This window comes from Quercus suber, unplaced genomic scaffold (assembly GCF_002906115.3).
Source record: "Quercus suber isolate HL8 unplaced genomic scaffold, Cork oak 2.0 scaffold_256, whole genome shotgun sequence".
Lineage (NCBI taxonomy): Eukaryota > Viridiplantae > Streptophyta > Magnoliopsida > Fagales > Fagaceae > Quercus > Quercus suber.
The window spans coordinates 190858-214873 of NW_027069712.1; the positions used below are offsets into that span (position 1 = coordinate 190858).

The window sequence follows — 24016 nt, forward strand, 5'->3', positions numbered from 1 at the left end:
AGAGAGAGGGAGGAGACTACTATTACTACTACTAATAATAATAATACAAAAATGGGTTTTTTAACTAAACTATTTGGATTCAAGTATGAAAATACAAAACACTTGTACACCTTTAATTTTCTTTCTTTGTATTAGTTTAGTTTCTTTTTCTGCTATTGTTTATGGTCATTTGTCAGTTAACTGTATCATTTCAGACAGACCAATAAAAAAAAAATTGAACATCTTCTAGACTTCAACTATACCCTACTCTTGCTTCGTCTTAAAAAACAAAACAACACCAAAAAAAAATAAAAATAAAAATAAAAAACAAAAAACTATACTCTTGCTTCGCCAAGAGAAAAAAATCTTGCTATTTTAGAAACAACAAAATTAGGGTACAACAGGGAAATCTCTTCTAAATTTTAGACACTTTCCGCCATTTCACACTTACTTGTTGCATTCTTGGACAAGATTTGGAAGATAAGGGAGGTCACGTTTTGTCCCTAAACATAGGGGTTGGCTCAACATAGACTTTTTAAATTTCATCTTTTGGTCAGCCAAAAATGTCACTCATGTTTCAATTCCTTTTCATGGAATTCCACCCATTTCGGTCTTTAATATTTTCTCCGAAATTTTGGATTGCTTTTGTCTGCTTATGAGATTTCCACTCATGTAGGACAATTAAAAGAGAATTGAAATGTTTCTTTTGTAAATTCTAGCAGGGTTTGTCTACAGTCTTTTAGTTTAATTAATACTTTCTTACATGTGAAGTGTTTGAAGGCTTAGATGAAAAAGAGTTCGAACTTTCGGATTAGCAAAATATCGTAACTAAAAAAATATAGATCATTCCATGAAGCCATTTTTTTTTTTAAATCTCGAATATTTTGAAAACACTAGAGTGGCTACGCTGCAAATTGTTAGTGGAACAATAACTTTGGTTTTTACCCACTTATTTAGTTAACCATAAAAGAAATACATTTGTATCTTTAAAAAAAATGTAGTACTTTAAAAAACACAAACTTTTGCTTAATTCCTTTTTTTTTTAGAGGAAAATAATTTGAGGTTCAAAATATTATTCAATATTTCAAGTAGAAACAATAATACACAAAACAATTATTGTATAAAAAAATGTATGATGTACCATATATGTATTAGGAAAAAGATAAGGATGTTCAAAGTTGTTTGCCTTGGAGTGGGTAGCATGTACTAGAGGCAAGGGGGTACTCTCTATCTCATGCTTTTTGGTGGAAAAGAACAAAGAAGACAAAACCCTCTGCTAATGCTATTGTGGTTGAATTTCAGGTTCCATGAAAATAAAATCCTGTGAATGTGGGCAAGGTCAAGCGTGCCCAAATTCAGAAATTCAACCCCGTCCAAAGGGTTATTCCACGTGGCAATCACAACCAGAGCACTTCTGTCTGGGCTGTGCATTATGACACACTGTCACTTTTTTCCCTTTTTCAGCAATGTTGCTTTTATGCTCGCAACACACGTTTATGGTTTTAAAAATCGAAACAGCCAAAAAATCAGAAAAAATCTCGATTTTTAATTTTTATTGATTCTTAATAGGTTTTGATAGGTTTTATTTTATTTTTATTTTAATTATATCAATTTAAGGTTTTTTATTGGACTATATTAGGGTGGAACCAGCCAATTTGGTTTGATTCAATTATTAATACTATGTATTTTTTACAAAGATGCTTAAATGATAAATTATGCTTGAAGTAATATCATTTAAGCATCAATTACGATTACAATATGTGACCAATAATTATTGTTATTTTTTTAAAGCATATTGTATGTCTAGATTTATAGATTATTTTTCTTTGTTTTATCCTTTTATTTTGTTTTGTTTTTCTCATTTGGTCGTCACCCGAGCATCATGATCATGTTTTCCACATCATTATTTGCATGGACAAGGATTGTGCTTGTGCACATGGGAATTTGGGCTAAAGCTACTTCGGCAGATATGCTTATCATTTTAACAAAAATCTTTGATCCATTTAACTTGTTTAAAAAATATTAATTATGATCAATATGTTTTAAAACAAAGACCACATGTTATAAACTAATTGATGATTTTTTTTTTTAATTATGTAAAAATTAACTTGGATGTGTTTGGATACCGCTTATTTTGCTGAAACTGAAAAATTATTGCCGAAAGTACTATAGACAAATGTAAAAGTTCGTTGAAATAGTACAGTGCGGCTCAAAAATAGTGCCAAAAAGTGCAATGAGGCCCATAAATAGTAGCAAAAATAAGTTGAATAATAAAATAATTTTCATTTTTAATCTCTTCTCAAACGCACACTTCATGTAATTTTTTTTGTTATATATGAGAAAATAAAATGTATTAAATTATGTTACAAATATATTATATATATATATATATATATTGTAGGGTTAGGATTTGTGGCCCAAGCCCAAAACAATGAATTTTTAGAGAATTGGTGAAAGAGCTAGATTGATTATGGAATTGACAACAGTTAATCACAACCTACACGCATAAACCAACATGAAGTTACTCCTAAAAAATGGAATGACTTGGTTTCCGAAGAGGCATATCATTAATCATATAGTGGTTACAATTCTTAAAACTACAGTAAGGTTTTCTTTTTCTTTTCTCTTTTCTTTTTCCTTTTTTTTCTCCCTCCTCTTTCTCAGGAGCCTCCTTCCTTTATATATCCTCCCTTCTCCTCATCTCCATTGTCCACTTGTACCTCGTCCGTGAGCCTACTTGAGTATATGCCATGTCAAGCATCTCCTTTAACTCTGTGTGAGTGAAGGTAAGTGAGGTTACACTGTTCAGGGGTCTTCTCCACATAAATGCGGCCAGAAAAGTTGCTGCAGAGCCTTAAATACAGTAGTAGCAGCTTTCTCTTTAGATATTTTTTCATTCTTATCGTCTCCAGGTATACTCAGAACTTATCTTGATCAGAAGGAGTCCTCGGAAAATCATTTTGACCTTTTATACGTTCAGTTGATCCATACTATTCGCGTCAGAGGAATATAATCTCTTCAGACAGAAGGCGACCTCTTCAGATTGTAATCACTTTTCTTTCTGGGGGTCCTTCTTCCAGATGGGCCTTGCCCTTACCTCTCCTTCTCTTCGGACGCATAGTAATCCTCACATGGGGCTCTAGGCTCGCTACATTAGACTGGGCCTTTTCCCCCCACATATATAATAAAGTATTTTTTTTCGATTAATTTGTTTTTGATATATTTAACTTTTAAAAAATTTCTTTGACTCCATTTGCTTACATTGCTCATACTCTATTATTGTTGATGATTGTGGGTCCCATCTCTTTCATAGAACCACAATACCTCATGCTAGCTTTACCCAGAGAGTAAATGTAGATCTACTTGCTAAACGCTAATTAAGAAAGATATTATGTTAGATCAAGTTTTTGTTACTTTGGATAGTTCTGGCTTGTACTTTGACCGAATCATTTCTTAATCATTATCCTAGCTCCTTTATTTACCCAGAAAAAGAAAAAAGGAAAGCCTAGTTGAAATTCTAATACTGTGAACAGTAATCTGTGTAAAGTTATAATAGGTCTAGGCTTCAAAATAAAGAATGATTAAGTTTATTAATCTATAATATTAACATATTAAAAGTATGTTTGGGATTCGTTTATTTTGCTAAAATTGAAAATTTTTTATTAAAAGTATTGTAGATAAAGATAAAAGTTAACTGAAATAAAACAGTGTGACCCATGAATAATACCAAAAAATATAGTGGAACTTATGAATAGTAACAAAAATAAGTTAAATAGTAAAATGGGCTAGCTTTTTATTTTGGAGCCAAACGCATACTAAGAATAATTATATATATATATATATATATATTTATCTAGGCTTAATAGCTTTAAGACAAATTTTGTAAAGCATTATTAATTATGATGTATAATAATTATTTTTTATATGAAGGTTGCGTTTGCGATTAGAGTTTAAAATTAACTTATTTTACTATTTAGTTTATTTTTGGTACGATTCAGTTTATTTTTGTTACTATTTATGAGTCTCACTGCATTTTTTGGTACTATTCATGAGTCCAACTATATAATTTCAGCTAGTTTTTACCTTTGTTTACAGTATTTTCAGCAAAAAAATTTCAATTTCAACTAAATAAACCATTTTCAAACGGACCCAAAATGAAATGAAGTTAAATCCTTAAAAATTGATTAATTGTAATAATTAAAAAAATAAAATTAAACACTAATTTTGATAGGATTAGCTGTAATTTTAGACTTCTTATTATTATATGTGCATGATGGCATGCTAGCAAGGAATGCTGGAAAAGGGAAGTGGATTTTCTGAAATCACCCTGCCCAAGAAATGAAAAATCACAAAAGCCTAATTTCGAGGGGTTTGACCAATTTGCTAAAAAAAAAGAAGGTATTCTCTATTTTGCTTTTTACCTCATCTTGTACTTAAGCCCAAACAGATCTCTTTTTTTGCTGTTTCACTTTAGAAGAATCAACAAAGCGAGCTTTCTTTTTTCACTGGTTTCATTGTTGCCAAGTCAAGAAAGCTTTGCGTTTGAACTTTGAATGAAAGAAAAAGCAAAATTGTGCTGACAATAGAGATCAAGACTTTTCTAAAACTTTGGTTAATTATTAAGGGTAACGGAATTAGATTTGCAAGCAGTTCAGATCACTTACAAACAGTGGGTGTGTAATAAAATAAAATGAAAGTGTACAATGACTCATGTATAGTGAGTGTATAATTGATTGTGTAAAGTCATATGTTCGCTACAATAATTGTATAAATTTACAGTGATATTATTCATTTCACATTTAATATTTTATTCTTTCTTTATGTATCTTGAAAATGAATGAATAGAGTAGATGATGTTGTCGTGTGTGAAAAACAAGAAAAAAATTTTTTAAAAAAAAATTGATATTTTAATAAAATATAGTATAAAATAAATAATTTAATATGAGATATTTTAAAAAGTGAGTAATTAAAATAGATAAAATGGGTTCTTATTCTAAAATAGAAAGAAAAAAAAAAAATATATATATATATATATATGCAAATGTATATTTTAAAAAGTGAGTAATTAAAATAGATAAAATGGGTTCTTATTCTAAAATAGAAAGAAAAAAAAAATATATATATATATATATATATGTGCAAATGCTCCACTCTCTTTTGAGTGTACTCCGTATACGCTTCTCCATTTTATTTGCTTTCCTCGAAAATGTGATGAGTGACTGGTAATGCTTGCCGACAATAAAAGAGCATGATTAGGTATAAACTATATTTGGCATTTATAGCATGCGTCCTTTGATATTCAACATAAAACTCATAATACTTTTGAAGAAGTTTTATTATATATAAAAACAAAGGCTATAGGTAGACTTTTTTAAAATTTATAAAAGAGGGGCTATAATGAATTTTATATCCTCAAAGTTTGATGTTACTTGCACATTGCCCATCAACCATAAAGATGACAAATTATACGTCTCTGGACTATGTCACTTGTCTACTATTTTACTAAAAGATTTTCACTTGTTTAAAATTACTGAGTCAGTAATCAGTTTCTATTTTTTTAAAAAAAATTTAACTCAGCAATTTTAAACAGGTGTGAGTCTTTTAGCGAAATGGCAGACCACGTCACTTGTACATTATGTGGACCTTATAATTTCTCCATAAAGACTTACAAATACATCCTCAAATATCATAATGAATTAATGATATTCATGTGAACCCTTCTACCATTAACCCCCAAATATGATGTAATTTTTATTTTTACGAGAAAAAGAGAGAAAAACAATTATAAAAAAGAAAATATATACTGAAAAATAATGAAAATAAATACATGAAAATACACACACAAAAAGAACCGTATAACAAATCCACAAATTGGTCCTTAAAAAAAAAAAAAATTCAATCTATAGCGTTCGCTTATGATGATAACTCTTTATCATCAAATCAAGATACTAATTAGTTTTTGGTATAGGCAAATATTGAACCCTAGATCTCTTATTCAACTATTAGAGACTTTATCAGTTAAACTAACTAGAACCCACAAATCAATCTTGATCGAAATAAATCCACCACAAATCGATTTCAATAAACTGAATCATATTAAAAACATTCACAACAACCATTAATATGTCCATAAAGACTTGCAAATACATCCTTCAAATAGGCATGAAATATTTTTCCTCCTAAAGTACCATATTATGGTACTGGTTCATAAAACCATTCAAATGTAGTTTCAGTAGTATAACTTCTTTAAATCATATAACTTTTATTAAATGATATAATGTCTCATATAATTAAATACAAGAAAATGGTATTATGAATTATGAATCATCGTGTAATGAGTTGAAAGAAAAATTTTTAATTGGGTTTGAAAGAAGATTTTGTTCTTTAAGAATTAATGAGAATTCTAGAAACTTTGGATATTAATAGGTGGGGGTGGAACAAAAAGATAAAACTTTCAACCTTTGTATATACCCCATTTATAGCATTACTCAATGATCTAAGGAGAATAAACCTGAATCTAGCTCCGGATTTTCTATGGCCCACTAGTATCTATTTGTTGGCGGTGGTGGTAGTACTACGTAGAACTTCATAATAGACATGTTAGAGTAGTTAGGAGAAAACCCCTAGTATGGATTGATGCTTTGTGTTGGTTCAAAACTTTTGGCAGTTGAAATAGAGCTTGATGCTAAAGCTGTGCCTAGTTGGGTCTCTGAAGAATTTAATAGTACCTTACATCAAGCTTCTCTTATTATAGATTGCAGGACCCTCATCAATCAAACTTGGGTTACAACTCTCACAAAAAAATTAACATTATTATATATATATTTTTAAATATAACTATTGAATTTTCATGTTATTTATATAACATGCACATTTAAGTTCATGCCAATCAGAAATAATTTAATATTTGATTCATAAACTTATTTTTATGTATAATTTTAGACTATAAAAATTTAAAATTTAAATATTCGATTGATGACATGCATAGATATTTATCTTTGATCTTCTGAAAATTTTGTAAGCATGAAGAATATATTTTTTTTTTTTTAAACATGTAATTTAATGGTGAATTTCTCAAAATTCACATCTATTAAAAAGATATTAAATGGAGTTGTAGTCATTGGTTACAAATAAGTTTGTAGTTAAACTTTTTTTTTTTTTTTTGTTTGAGGAACTGTTTTTAGTTAAACTTGGTCCTTCTATTTAAGTTGATTTTCAATATTGCTTGACATTTGTTCGCTTAAGCTTAAAAATAAGAATAAGTTTGAGATATGGTTGTTTTAAACCTTTTATTTTTCCTAAGTACACTTTTATTGTTACACAATAAAAACTTTAATTCCCTAAAAAAAAAAAGCACATGAAATAAAAATAAGTCAATGAAAATAAATTATTCTAAACACTCTTAAACATTACTTTCTTGTTTCTAAAAAAAAAAAAAACTAATTTCTTTTGCATAATTTAGAAACATAAATTTAAACTTGATAAAATAATTTAAGGAAAAAAAAAAAAAAAAACTCACCTTGACTTTGAAAGTGATACCAATTATATGGAATTCAGAAAGTTTATAAGAATCTAAAAAGCGGGCAATAGAAATGAGGAGCGATTGATATGGTTTCCTTAAATACCAAATGTCTCCTATTTTTGGAACACATTGATGATCCAGGGGACTTTCCATCTTCAGATTGTTGCCATTCCGAGATTTATTGCCCTCCCCAGGCAACATCATCAGTCACAATTTAAACGTTTTCTTTTTTTCTTCTTTTTTTCTTTTTTGGGTGAGTTTTAATGTTTTAGCAAAAACCTTTAGATTTACAATTTTTTTTTTTTGAAACTATTTAGATTTACAAAATTAAGTAAACTCAAAACACGTTTTTGAGAGTTTCTAAACCTTAAAAGCATATTAAATCCCACCGTAAGGCTGTTTGTTTGATGGAAAATTTGCATTTCGATATAGCTTCGAGACTACACGTCTTTCTTCAATTTCAAGACAATTTGATAATGAGTTCAAACAGAATTAAATGATCAATCATGAACTTTTAATACTAGTCTCAGATCATTTACATCCCGTCTGATTTCTTAGCCAATTGCATGCCTCTTATGTACTAAGATACTAAAATACACCCAAAATAAGAGACCCAATTACATGTTCCTCGTAACAATTTGCACATCAATTTCTTTTTAGGGTTTTTAAAGGTTAGGGGTTCTTCTCAAATTTAATTTTAAACAAAAACAATATGCAATGGGATTTATATTTTTCGACAAGTACTTGAGCTGTTTTTGGTTTAATTCAATTCCATTCCAATTTGCCCATTAGAACAAAATATAATGGTCGACGTGTCGTTAAACAGTTGAAGTGTGATGCGTAGCTCTTGCCCAAACGACAAATCCTGTTCCGATGAACAAAAAGTTTAGCTGTCGTTTTAGCAAATAAGTGTTATTCTCTGAGTTGAATATTGCTAAACGAGATGTCGTCAGCTCTAGAGGGTTGAAGTTGTTAGATAGATAGTTTTTTTGTTAGTGTTTCTGTTATATTCAGGTTCTAACATTTCTCTTTAAAAAAAATTCCTACAAAATCAGTGTGTGCAATAGTGAATTCTTTCTCTCATTTTTTAGCGTACTCAAACTTTCCTCTGTTTTCATCTCTCTTCTTTTGCTGCATAAACTTCCATTCTCATTGCACCAATTTCATCTCATAAACTTCTCAACACTTAGCGTGGGTTTGCATGCAAATAAATGTTAGCGTTTGTGTTGTTTGCATTTTTTGCTAGGTCCCACGGCATTGTTCATGACTCAGCCAAAAACTCAGCAAAAACACAGATTAGCGGCACTGTTCACGACCAATGGCACTATTAATCATTAAAAAATATTTTGCTATAGTGTTCTCATTGCACCAATTTCATCTCTTAAACTTCTCAACACTTAGTGTGCGTTTGCGTGCAAATGAATGTTAGTGTTTGTGCGTTTACGTTTTTGGCTGGGTCCTATGGCACTATTCATGACCCAGCCAAAAACTTAGCAAAAACGCAGATAAGCAGCACTGTTCATGACCCGCGGCACTATTTATCATTAAAAAATATTTTGCTACAGTATTTTCAGCAATAAATTTTCATTTTTCAGCAAAATGAGCGGTATCCAAATATACCTTTAAGCAATAGAAAATATACTAATAATTTTAACACAATTATCATTCGTTCATAACAAAAAGCATATTGAGCAATATGATATAAAGTTCTAAACAGAATATATAACTATATAAGAAAACTCAACTTTTAAAATATAGTATATAATGTACGTACATTAATCAAAGCCCATTTTATCATATACTAGCAACAAACTTTGTTAAATGATTCAAAGAAATTGACTTAAATTAGTTGATAAATTTTTAATAAAGTATAATATAATAGAATATGAATGACTATGTCTGCATGCATGCATTATTGTTTTGCGACTATGTTGTCAGTTATGGCATAATAGCATGAAATGATGATTAAGTTTGCCTCATAAATTAAAGGGGGGAAAAGAAAGTTTATTGTGGGTTTGTGGGTTGTATTTTCTTTGATTACAAGATACAACTGAAAGGATGTTGTAGGGATTATTGGTCTCTAAATGCAGAGTCTAATCATCAACACCTGTCCCTTTTCCCAAGAGGACAGTCCTGCCAAGTCGTGGTCCCTGACTCCCTTGCCACCGGCATTTTGCCTCTGTGTTCATCTACTCCTTCTATTGGTCCTATCATCTTGCACATTGCACAAAAATATTGATGATGGCCTAGCTAGAAAGTCTCTAATATTCAAAAATTAAGAATGATGTATGCTTCAATTTTTATTTTGCTTATTGAATGCTGCGCCTAAATTGAAAGTATTATTTTTTTTTTTTTTATGTTTACTTAAATATAATAAACATAGTTTATGAATAACTTATTAAATCAAAGTGGAAGAAAAGGCAATCTCAAGCTACAATCCCATTTCAACCATAGAAATTCATGAGATTACAAAAGAAAGTATGTTACAGATATATTAGCCTAATAGTATCGACCCAAGCTCAATTTTACTTTATATATAAGTTAAGTTTCTTACTTGTGCCGTGAGTCTATTAACCATAGTATATATATGATTAGTTTTGGATTTAGCCTACTATATATACCCATGTTGGATTCATTATAACATAAGATTTGTACTTTACACTAATAATAAAAATATAGCCCTTAAAAGTTTTCTCTATGAACTTAAGTCGTTAAACTGAACCACATAACCCTTGTTTTTTTGTGTTACTCTATTTTATGCTACTGCTTCTACTTTCGCATCAATTTTAGCATATTTAACATAGTATTAGAGTCAAACTTCTTTCTTGGCCTCTAGCAAAATCTATATCTAACAAAGTAATATTTTTATTAATCTATGAATATTTTTCTGCAATTGAATTCACTTACTAAAAGGTAAAAGAAATCAAATGTTAAACTTGGTCTGGAAGATAAAACAATTATTACAGTTAGGTAATCGTTTTCACTTAAACCTTGCATTGTTGGTCAAGGGACATAATTCAGATGCCTTTGGATTCCAACCCTATAATGAATAATGAGTCCTCACAACGTGACACTCAAATAGGCAACAATATATAGCCTTACCCAATGCCAATTGTTAGTGGCTTCCTTCCTCATCCCACACGGCACACCCTCTCTTGAACCTGGCAAAGTGACAATTTACTAGTCCAAAAAATGTGCAATTAATCATGTCCCTGTGGGACCTGGGTTCTACATTATCCAAAATTATCTTTGTTATTAGAGGTGATGTGTCTCTATTCTCTATCACAGTGGTTTCTATAGTCTAAGGGTCTTATGGACAGGAGCATATGAATTTCAAATTTGATCGACTGCTCACTTTCTACAAACATTGCTTCTGCTTATTAATATATTGTTTTGTTCCTTCTGCTTTTCTCTCTCTCTTTTTTTTTTTCCCCTTTCATATTGCTTGAATGTATGTAGACTGACTGTTCAGCGTTTTGTCTTTTTCATTTTTTTCCCAAGATTTAGCATGTTTTCTTGTTTTCATTTGACTTAATAAGTTGATAACTATCTTTCTAATTTTTAGTATCACATAATAGGTCATAAAAGAGTAATACTAAGAACACAATTTTTCTATAATTTATTAAAACGATAAATTGTAATTGATATACAACAGTATTAATTTTCAAATAAATACATTATTTTTATTATGAATCAATCACTACTAATGAAAATTTGTGTATCCTTAGAAACTTACTGGAAAAACATTAATAGAAAGAGAGAGGGTTTCTTGATTGAGAAATATGAAGTTTTTGACTAGGTTTAGGGACCCTTGATTGTTTCCCCTACTTGTTGATCTTGTCCCACTTTTAGATGCTATCATATGTTCCACCATCATAAGGTGTCCACCTCCCTTTTCATCTCAACCAATCTTCCCTACTAATCTCTAGGAAACGTAAGCTCATAAACTTTTGTTTTTTGTTTTTTAATCTCTTTTGATTTCATTGGGTTCAGCTTAATACTCATTCTCAAAGCATGCATGGAAAAAGAAATATGTCTGTTGTGGACTTCATGTCGTAATTAATTCATGTTTAGAGGGACAGCTCCAAAAAGTGTTGTGAAATATGATTACTTTCTTCTTCTTCTTTTTGACATGAAATATGATTACTTAAAATGAAAAATGAAGCACAGCCATATGACTTGTTCCTCTACAAAATAAGCACTTGAGGTTAATGTATTTCTCACCAGTTTCCATTTTTTTTTTCTTTCCCTTTCAATGAGTATTTTCATCTTGTGATCCAAATTGGAATAGCACTTTGGCGCTTAGCCATTATAAGAAAAGGCACATAAAACAATTCAGGACAGGTTTCCCTCTTTTCTAGTTTAATAGACATTGGATTCCACCTCTTCCATTAACTTTTCTTCCCATCATCAATTTGAGAGAAAGTTTCTGCTAATAAAGAAATGAAAACTCAGTAAGGACAAGAGCTATAATATAATTTATTTGAAATAAAAAAGACCATTGGCTCTCCGTCACTCATTTATATTATAAATAAATATAGCAAAGCTTTGGACTACATTAAAAATTATTTGATATCACCTGTCTTAACTCTTAAGTTTCAAGTCAAAGATTGTGAACTTCAAAAGTTACTCTAGAATCATTAAGCTCACAATTATTTTCCATTTTGGTCTACTTGGACAGCCTAAAACTTAACAATCCTAATAAAGACCTAGCAAAAGACAAGAAAATTTCAATAGGGGAATGAAGAATATAAGTATTGAGTACACTCATATCACAATGTAACTTGTGAAGCATGATTCCCTTAACTTCAATGCAGAGTATGTGAAGCAACTAAAAGTGCTCACTGCTTATAGTCAACATTGGATTCGACTATATACATCATTTTGTTAAGTACTGAAATCTACATGAATAGAAGTACTAACCAAAAAGAAAAAGAATAGATGCACTAATGCATTGGGCCAGAATATAATGGATCCAAAAGCTGCTTCTCTGAATAGGCCCTTATACTCATGCCTTCAATTTTTTTTGGGTCCAATACTACTTGCAGTTGTAAGGAAATATAAACAAAAATTTTGTGGCCACTCCTTGAAAATCAAATTTATGGAGTGCGAAAATCAATCAATCAATATATATATATATATATAAACAGAGACCTCATGCAAAAGAGCACGAGGTTCTGCCATGTGGAGCACTCTGAAAAAAATTGAGATACCCTTAAGCCATATTAAAGATAAGAACAAATTTAAAAATGTAGACTCTTTATTTTCTTTGATTCAATGTTTCAAGACTAATTTTTGTTACATTTTATATTCAATGATTTAAGACTACTATTTATTTCATTTGATTCAATGATTCAAGACCTTCCATCTCTCACACACACAAAAAACTTTTTGCATTTCCATTCATCTTTTCACTTTTATCCTTTATATACACATGTCCATAGCCTTTATTTCCTTTGGTTCAATATTTGAAGACTAATTTTTGTTACATTTTGTATTCAATGTTTTAAAACTACTATTTATTTCATTTTGTTCAATGTTTCAAGACCTTCCATCTCCCACACACAAAAAACTCTTTGCATTTCTATTCATCCTTTTCACTTTTATCCTTTATATACACATGTCCATAGCCTTTATTTCCTTTGGTTCAATGTTTGAAGACTAATTTTTGTTACATTTTGTATTCAATGTTTTAAAACTACTATTTATTTCATTTGATTCAATGTTTCAAGACCTTCCATCTCCCACACACAAAAAACTATTTGCATTTTTATTCATCATTTTCACTTTTACTCCTTTATATACACGTCCATAGCCTTTATTTCCTTTGCTTCAATGTTTCAAAACTAATTTTTATTACATTTTTTATTCAATGTTTTAAGATTACTATTTATTTTATTTGGTTCAATGTTTCAAGACCTTCCATCTCTCACACACACAAAAAACTCTTTACATTTTCATTCATCCTTTTCACTTTTACTCATTTATATATACATGTCCATAGCCTTTTGTTGAGAACAAATTTTTCACACCACATGATTTCATTTCATTAGCGACCCGCACTCTTTGCATTTCTATTCATCCTTTTCACTTTTATCTTTTATATACACATGTCCATAGCCTTTATTTCCTTTGGTTCAATGTTTGAAGACTAATTTTTGTTACATTTTGTATTCAATGTTTTAAAACTACTATTTATTTCATTTGGTTTAATGTTTCAAGACCTTCCATCTCCCACACACAAAAAACTCTTTGCATTTTTATTCATCATTTTCACTTTTACTCCTTTATATACACGTCCATAGCCTTTATTTCCTTTGCTTCAATGTTTCAAAACTAATTTTTATTACATTTTTTATTCAATGTTTTAAGATTACTATTTATTTTATTTGGTTCAATGTTTCAAGACCTTCCATCTCTCACACACACAAAAAACTCTTTACATTTTCATTCATCCTTTTCACTTTTACTCATTTATATACACATGTCCATAGCCTTTTGTTGAGAACAAATTTTTCACACCACATGATTTCATTTCATTAGCGACCCGCACCACATCAACACTATAAGAGATTTTTGGAAAAATCTCTTCTAAAACCCAAAAAAGCCCATATTTACACAAAAAATGTGTCAAAGCCCATGATTCAAGCTCATAACACATCATCTCATTTTTGGCTCATAATCCAAGCTCATGAGTCTCATCGGGGGAATTTTGGGAGTCGTGGTTTGAAGGGCCAAGAAGTATATTCAGTAAAGCTCCAATGGTTCAAAGTTGATAAAAGAAAGCATGTTACTTGGCATATCTTTCCCAATTCTCTGAACTCTGACAAGTCAGTGTGCAAAAGGTAACATTTGGTAAGCCCCCATATCACATAACACTTAAAATGATAAAACTCCCCATGCTCTTTACATAAAAATTCGTGTCCATCATATAATATAAGTTTTAAAATATAATTATATCATATTATTATTTTCATATAAATCATTTCCAAGCACATGGCTAAATATATATTAGTATCTCATATCTAGTATTAAATGCTCTCTTTATTCTCCAAGATTTGGTTAAAATACAAAAAAAAAAAAAAAAAAAACCATAATTACATCTCTAAAATTTCATTAAATATCAACCAACTAATCTATTACTTACCAAAATTATATATGGACTAAACATATAATTTTTCCAAGAGAGGAAACTTAGCCGAAAATACCATAAAGGGCTCCAGCAAAAGCTGCAACAACTTCTACACAAGCTGTAACAGCTCTAGCGGAAGTTGCAACAACTTTTGCAGAAGCTGAAACAACTCTAGAAGAAGTTGTAAACAGCTTCTGCAGAAGCTGAAACAGCTCCAGCAAAAGCTGCAAAAGCTCCAGAAGGTTGACACATGTTCTACAATGATGTCATTTGCCTATTAATGCCCAATCCCAGCAGCTTGCTGTCATACCCAAAGAAACAAGAGGATCCCATAAAGATTATCTTGCTATTTTTAGCCAAATCATGAATTAATGTCAAATATTTTTTCCTCCAAGCAAGATGTCATTTGGATGATATCATTCAACAGTGACAACTGTGATTGATAGCTATTATAGTTATAACATCAGCCTTAAGTCTCTAGCTTTCTTCTTTTGGCTAAAAAACAAAATCCCTCTAATGAAACCATTTACCTTGTCAAGGACTTTTCCTTATTTGCTAATTTTCCCTTCAACTAAGTTTTGATCTAGTTACATAGCTTGTCTCTATATAAAAAGGACCAAGCTGCACGCTAAAGGACAGACTGATCCATCCCTTTCTCACCACATTATTCTGAAACTTCACTTTGCTACCACATACACATTTTTATACTTCCCCATCTCTCTTGCAAAATCCATTTTCATAGATAACAACACAACACACATATTACAACACACCATTATCCGTTATCCATTTTTCTCACACTCCATTATTCTGAAACTTCATTATCTTGCTGCCCAAAAACACATCTCCATCTCATTCTTTATTTCTTATACAAAATCTCCCTTTTTAGAAAGCAACATAACCCATGACATTACACAAAAAACCACTCAAACAGCAGCTCTAATCTCATGTATTTACTACATTTAACCTTCATATCATCTATCTCAGACTTCCATATATTTCACAAACACATTCCTTACAAAATACCCATACATACTCCTCATATATCTTTAAACTCCATGTCTCACAAAGTATACATATACAAGATTCATGTCCAACAAAGCATCTACATATAATTTCTTACATATTGCAAACACCATATCTCACAAAAAAAAAATATATATATATATATGTATGTATTTCTTACCATCTCCACACATCTTAAAACATATCAAACACTCTTCCAAGAACTTATTACTAAAAGCCCTTTCTCATGGAAGATATATATTTACAATGCCAAAAGCCCTTCTTATAAGAGGCAAAATACTAAAAGTCATTTTCATGGAAGGCAACATCACTCATACTTGACTAAAAACTAAAAGAGCATTACATGGAGAAAATCATTTAAGTGCATGATTAAGGGGACAAACTTAACCAACCAATGCACATGGTTGGACATGCTCTCTCTCCCTCCAGTTGCACCCATTTTTCCCTTTCAAATATGAAGGTTGCTGAAATGTTAAGTCCACTGATGTGTTACGATTAGAGCTACAAAATATGAAGTGTTATTCTATGGCTGGAGCTACAGACTGTGAAGATAAGTTAATCTTTCTCCATCTTTGAAATTACATCATTAAGTATATGTTAATTCATTATTATTTTACTGCTAGATGCAAGCTATTTTAATATCATCTCACTATTTAATGAACATGATCTCACTAATGCTTTATTAATGAACATACATACTAATAAATCGATCTACCATCATTGCGTATATATTATTTGGACATGAACCACCCTTGAACACATATTTTTTAGAAATGAACTACCATTGGATATATATTATTTGCACACAGACCATTGCCGGATATACCTTATTATATTGAACATGAATCATGAACCACAACTAGACATAGACTATTGGACTCATCCCATTGTTGGACATTACACACCTAATTAACCACTTTCTAATATTGAACATCACTTAATAAACATAATAACAACGTATCAACTCACCATTTAATCAAAGCTATCATGCTAAGTATATTATTTATTTATTTCAACCATTATCATGATTCTAAGACTTTGGGTTTTATCTATTTTGTAGGCTTAAAAATACACCGAAAGCAATTGGTCTATGTGGCTCAATGTCGAGTTCCGGGTTGAACTCCCCAAAACAAATCCAGGCCTAGCAAAGTCACACCTCCAATGAAGGACACGTGGCTACGCGCAAGAAACCACCCCTACACCTTTCATATCATCCTATCTCAAATACACTAGACAAAAAATGATGTCATTTAGCTTCGACCTTTCAATAACATCTACATAACTCTAACGTTACAGTATCATTTGATTGTAACCCGTATGAGTAGGCTATGACCAAAGAAGGGGGCTTAAGTTTTTTATTTAGTGACAGTAGCTTACAATTTTGATATTGAAGTCAGACATTGTAGATTTTGTAAATGTTATGATTCACTTGGAGTCTTTGAGCGTTTAGATTTTAGTTTGGGAAAGTTATAAATGTATTTTATTTTAGAACTAAAGAGAAAGAGAAAGAAACCTTCCAACTGATTATTTATGAAGTTAGATTTTTTTTTTTTTTAAATTGTGTTAGAATTCATAATTTTTAGGTTTCTTTGTATGTAGCCATGGTGGTAAAAACAAAAATCAATGGTGACTTAAAAGTTTTTTTTTTTTTTTTTAAAGGATACAGAAGCCCAACTAAAGTCAATTAAATTTTGATAAATAAATGTGTTTTTAGCAAATTTCTCTTTGTTTAATCACGTTCTCTTTATGTTGATACTTACAAATGATTTCCTTAATTCCATTGAGATAATTAATTAGGTGTTTATGATCAAGGTCTCCATATTTGATTGTGAGAATAGAGTGATTGAGAAAGTGTAGGTTACTTAAATTTATATAATTTTAGGATATAAAAGTATTTTATATTTTAAATTCTTATTTGTAGATTTCAAAATCATTTAATCAGTTTGAAAAATAAAATCTATTTTTAACGGTAAATATTATAATATATTATAATCTTACAATGTTATACAATTTTTTAAAATAAATTATGAATTAAAAAAAAATCAAGTATCAAAGTATTTAACAATATTATGGGCAAATATAAATATTATACAACAAAATAAGTATTAAGTATTATATGTAGATTTTAATATATATAAAAATGATTTCTAATGAAATTGTAAAATAGTCCCCACATCGTGCTGGATATCATCTAGTTTTCTTAACGGCGAGTCCACAACTTTAGTGGTTCACAGGGCCGCATGTTTCTAGCTTTCATGTCTACCATTTAAGTTAATGAAAGTTGTCTTTTTTTTTTTTAATAATTTTTTTTAGCATAAGTCAATGAAAGTTGGAGAATAGTTTTGAACAACATTGTCACATGTAAAATTCTTTATTGTCTAGGCCTCTCCAGTATTGGTTCATCAATAGATAGATGTTGCCATGACTGGTCTCCTTCTCCCTTTTTCTTCCAGCAAAACATTGTCGCATGTAAATATTCAAATTGCTTGTGATCACTCTGTGGGTGTGCTTGCTACATGACCCTTGTTTGTTCCTAACTCCAAAGATGCTAGTAGAGCAAGATCATTTCAGACAAATAAATAAGAGAGAAGAAAAAATATCCAACAGGAAGTACACAGGCTATGTTTTATTTTCCCATCTCCCAAACAAAGGAACAATATAATAGGAGGAAAAGAAGAGTAAAGAGTAAGTGTGGTTACATCCATTACTGATGCCACGCATACAAGATGAGGAACAATAACCTAAAATACCCTGTAAGTTATCCTTCTTAACTATAAAACAATGCCTAAGCAACAAAACCTACATGAGAATAATCAATGTAAAGACTTAACCACTAAGGCATTGCAGAAGAGTAAGGTAACACAAAAGAGAACTAAATACATATATATACTGATATTTGGCACTTCACAAATACAAGGATTTTTCTTCATCTATCTTCAACTTTAAAATCAGGTTCAACTGGCTTCTGTAATGAGTTTAGAATGTCAAATTGAGTTCCACGCCTCTTGCTTCCACCTCTCCCAGTGCTTGCTGTCAATTTTGCTGCATACGTAGTAAAGCTTGAGCCGTATGGTGGGAAGGATGAACTTTCTTCTAGTGCAGATTTAGGCACAGATGCCACCAGACTCTCCCTCTTCTTGAGCTCAGCTGCTTCTTTCAGTCTTTTATATCGAAACCAAGCTGCTTGTATAAAACATGCAGCCCATGTCCTCCATTGGTGAGAGTGAAACCTAAGTGTCTGCCTGACTCTCTTGCTGTGCAGAGTCCGAAATTGGGCTGCTACAAACTGCAAGTCCTCAGCAATGAGAGCAAAAGCTTCAACTTCGGTGATGGCCTTTACTGTGCGTGTAGATGTAGGAAGCGCAACATTTGGACGAGGGTCCAGGGCCCAGGTTAGCAATTCTTCACCACAGAAGTCCCCTGCTCCAATGCTGCATGAATTGAAGAAACCAGTGCGACCACCATTGGTGGTGCAAGAGTCTAAGTGGCCTCGTACAATGAAAAGCATCTCATTGACAGGATCACCCTCGCGAACTAGGCAAGTGCCAGGTGTACATAGGCAAGGTTTCAGCCTTTCACAGATGGCATCTAGCATCCTGTCATCCATTTGATTAAAAAGTGGTACCTGTTTTACATTTGTAACAAAAAGTTCAAAATCAGAATAAGGTCTAATGACTGTTTTGTTTGTAATTGCAAGTTCATTGTGACACATTTAATCTGAAAAAAAAAGATGGATAAGAAAGGGATCTCTCTGATTGTAACTACTATAGTATGTCATGTAGGTATTATTTAAAGCAAGGAAGGAATTGAAATGAAACAAGGCGTACATTGTACTCTGACCAGAAAATGTGATATTTGTTTTCCATCCATGCATTAGTAAATTATTTATAACAAATAGATTACTTTAATCACCATCAAGAATTGAGCTTAAGTAACTTGTTGCGAATTTCACAAAATTGTTCTATTAATGGAAAAGAGAGAGAGAGAGGAAACCAAAACTTACTTTCCGAACTAGATCTAAACACAGGTGGCGTTTGATTTCTCGTCTGAGATCCATGGGGAGATCTTTAAGAATGGCTTCCTCATCAACTCCCCGAGTTGCAACCCATCTGTATTGATCATACCTTCGCACACTCTGCTTCAAGTCACGTGGTAGTTGCCTGTGATGCATCCATTGTTCTGTATCAATCCTCCTAGCTCTCCACTCTTCCAGTCTCATAGTCGTGGATTGGAGGTACATCTGTCAAAATAAATGGCAAAAGAGGACTTAAAAATTTTGATAGAGAGTGTGTGTGAATAACCTTCACAAAGGAAAATGAACTCTATCAGCTTGGAAAAAAATCCGAGATTGAGCAGCTTAAGTTAGAAACTTTACTGCAAAATTTAACAGAGCAGTGCTGAAAGTAGTGATCTTTCAATTACTAATTAACAATTCTGTTTTAACATCTATTTCTCTGTCATTATGGAATGATTTTACAGAACACCAAAGAAACTTACAATTAATTGAATGTAGCATCAACTAAGAACTAGTATGAACCTTGCATAAAAACATATAAATTTATCTAGGTGTGAAACTTTTATGAGGCCTAACACTAGCAGCACAGAGCCATACATTCTGAAGATGAATTTCTAGGACCTGAAAAGATGTTCTCTAACAGCTAGACCCACCTGCATATTCCCTATAAGCAGTGCAAAAAGCACCAATCCAAGGATCACAATGACAAAAGCAAAACTTATTTCTCCAATATACTCGCTTGTGAAGAGATTCTGTCCCAAACTGCTGCAAAATTTATAGATTTGGTTAGAATAAGAAACATGGGATAGTGGTTTCATTTTCTGAGAGCAAAGGGGGGATCAGATTTGATATAAACCATTCTATATTGCATTGCATAAAACATAAGGATGAATGCATCTTGTTTCTAATAGCATTTGAGATGAAACTATTACTTAACAAATTTCAATTCACTCTAATAATTCCAAAAGGATGAGATTTTTGCAAATTTATTATCGGGATTGATACTGATCCTCTCTCTTGTAATAGTACCATTTGTAAGGATGGATATTTCCTTCAACTAATGAGTAAGGTAATGAAACAGTTGGCAGTTTTCATCCTGTAATGTCTAGTCCAGCCAAAGAGATAGTTACCTCAGATTCCTCAGGCCCCACCAAAGACAGAAGTAGTACTTGTTGAAGAACCTTGAGGCTGTAGTTCCAGAAGTCACTGCCTCACCATAAATGCCAAACTGAAAGAAGTCACTAGTTCCATCACATTGACTTGAGATATTGCTGGATTTGAACCAAGCAGCTCTTATAGGGTTATCTGCATCACTGCAATATAAAAACCAATATTTGCAATCTTGTTGTTCAAGACTGCAAACTTTCATCCAACATTCTTCTTGTCGTAGAATGGATAAGAGGTACCAACAGGATCCTAAAACCTTTTCAACAAAAAAGAAAGAACAAGTGGAGTCAAATTTACATAATTCTGAACTAATCACAGAAACCAATCAAGCTTATAAGAAATCCCACATTCACAAATATTAAGCAGACTGTCTAAAAATACTTTAGCATTTACAGGTATTTATTGGCTGCATCACAAGTCTCAGTCAAGAAAGTCATTTTTAATTGTAACTTACATGACTTGATAACATACAGAGCATCAGATTGTATACAGCTCCAGCCCATGCTGTTTCCATCATAACCCCGTTGGCCTTGACAATTTCAGATGTGAGCGGATAGATATGATATAATCTCAGGAGGTACTGGAAAATGATAAGGAAGCGAACAACAATACTTGTAGGGGTAATTTCTGAACCTCTTAAATTTGGGATTGCAGCCCAAATCAATATCTGCCATAATATGGAAGCTTAAACATATGAGGCTATGATGTTTAGAATTACAAGTTTACATTCATCCAAATAAAAATTTAAAAAAATATATATTACAAGTTCACAACTGTGTCTAGAGAACCTACTTAGCATTCTCTGTAATGGTGGCATTGTAAGTTTAATTTAGCAAAGGGCAAAAAATATAAATTCTCAAAACATATATTAGAAAATCAGAAGAGGACTAATCAATTAATAGTGTCCCCCTTTTTTTGTTGAGTCAATCATGTCCTTTTTTGACAGTATAATTGGATAGTATCCAAGAATACCTACAAACAGGCCTTTATGCAGTTTCTGAATGCAAAGGAACACAGAAGAATGAATTCTTTTCAAGCAATGTTTGCACAAGAACCCAAGAAGAAGTAGAATTCCAATCTTGGTATATTCAAAGCATAAATGTACAGAAAACTAGCTACATGCCTGTGGAAGGGGCAGGGCAGTCACAAGGTCTAGCCAAAAGCCTTTGCGAAGGTATCTTGAAGCAATCTTTGAAGGGTCAATAACAAGCTCTCCTCTCCCAAATACTCGAGAGGAAGAAGCAACATAAGCCGTTCGAAATCTAACAAAAATCTGAACAACATAAAATGCATCAATCATTGACCGAATGATAGTAAGGGCTACTTCAAGGGAGTCCATAACATCAATGCACGCCTCTTCCTTAGCCACTGGTAAGTAAAAAAACAAGGGGTCCACGAAAAGAGAAAGCAAACACGCCAACAAGAAGATTTTGTTCCATCTGTTTAAAACAGGTCCCCGAGGATCCAATATTATCTTCTCCACCACATCATAATCCTCAGAGAAGACATTGGAAAGTTCTCTTCCGAGAGAGTACTTGCCTATTGCATCTTTCTCAGTACTCCTCAGGCACATATCAGGTGCCTGTTTATCATTGATGTTACGAGTTGGCATTAACAAATGACTATCATTGGGTGGTGTACAGTTTGCAGTTTCAAGATCATCTCGAAATCTGAAAGTTCAAAATGTTAAGAATTTCAGTACAATATTGAATGAGGAATTGTGAGTACCAAATTCTCTACACTTTTGATGACCAATGCTCAAAGTGATTATCAGTGCATGCTATTACTAAAATATTATCAGCTTTACGTCATGATCCTTGCTAGAACAAACATACCTCACAGATCTTGATCTCCCAGTAGCCATAGCTTTTGAGAAAAAGCAGAGATGTGTCTTCAATCAGTGGATTTGATCTGCCATGAAAATATACCGCAGCACCAAATTTATTAACCACCACAAGAACACCCAAAACACACGAGTCAAGCAACTTTTTCCGTACATAGACTTGTTACGAATCATGTGAAAGGAAAAGTACACCAAATTTTTATGAGCCACAAGTACTATCTTGTTTTTCATGTAGAAAGTGAAGTTAACCTGTGAGTTTCGTCACATTAGCTCTTAGCAAGTTGCAACAAAATAAATGTTTTAGTTTGTTTCATAACATTGTTTCATGTTCAGATGAAATGTAAAGTAACACCAGATGCAATTCAGAACCACAAAAATCTTGAACAATGTAAAGTGGTCATTACTAATTCTTGCATTAACATGCCAGCTTAAAGGAGAAAAGGGCCACTCAAAATAACAATAATAAAGCAGAAAATTAGAAGAAGAAAAAAAATCTATTAATTAGACAAAACAAAACCCATGAAGTTAAGAATCAAGCAGGCACAGAGTCCACTGAACAATTCAAAAGGACAGACATGAAAACTTACAATTAAGGAATGCTGAATATTCTCTCTATTTCTTCATCTATGGGTTTTCACCATTTCAGTGGGAACCTTTATAAGGGAGTGTGAAGCTCATGGAACTTATAACTATGTATAAAGAAACCCATAAAAAAAACAGGTAAAGGCATATGGGATTATGGGGCAGTTCACATAACTACAACGTATTACTCATTTTAGTTTGTAATTTTCCTACTTTGTTTAGTAACCACTCTTTTTTTTTTGTCGACCCCAACTTGTTTTGGACTTTTGGGTTTCAAAATTATCTATTTTTTGGCATCTTGGCCATTGAAAAATAACATTAAAACTATGAATAATTCAAGTATCACATACTTGAATACATATTACAACAAATGACAATCTATCGCGTAAGATAATTGTGGCAAAAAATGTGTGAAAGTGAATTATTCTAAAACTGTACAACATTCGGCAAAGGAAATGTGTACCCAAGTACTAAAACCAGTGGTCAGGGACACAGAAGATACTTTAATTTAGGTGAATGAAAGAGCTAAAACTTAGCTTCAGGTTCCAGCCAAAAAATAGGAAGCACGCGGTTTTAATAAGAAGTAGAGGACCCACTTGATGTTGAGTTGGGACTTCTTTTTTCACTATTTCCTTACTGACAGAGGAGGGAATCGAATTTTTGAAAAAATATAAATAAATGAAAAAAAGAGTTGTGTGGTCACTGCTCGTTGACTTCCACACCAAAGTCCAAGCCATGCTGATATGCTTC

General features: G+C 31.8%; 1 protein-coding gene across 3 annotated transcripts; it reads right to left on the reverse strand.

Moving 5' to 3' along the window:
• Positions 1-18258: 18258 nt before the first annotated feature.
• On the reverse strand, positions 18259-24016 carry LOC112036363 (protein CNGC15b). 3 transcript variants are annotated; one of them, XM_065781081.1, is made up of 8 exons: positions 23272-24016; positions 22677-22752; positions 21965-22511; positions 21296-21508; positions 20805-21097; positions 20328-20439; positions 19663-19899; positions 18259-19284 (listed from the first exon to the last, which is right to left on the reverse strand). In XM_065781081.1, the coding sequence occupies exons 2-8, from the start codon at positions 22703-22705 to the stop codon at positions 18586-18588; spliced, it is 2130 nt and encodes a 709-aa protein (XP_065637153.1). In that variant the 5' UTR covers positions 22706-22752; positions 23272-24016; the 3' UTR covers positions 18259-18585. The 3 variants fall into 3 exon arrangements, with proteins under 3 accessions (XP_065637153.1, XP_065637154.1, XP_065637152.1); XM_065781082.1 differs by having other exon boundaries at positions 20328-20436; positions 22677-24016; XM_065781080.1 differs by having other exon boundaries at positions 22677-24016.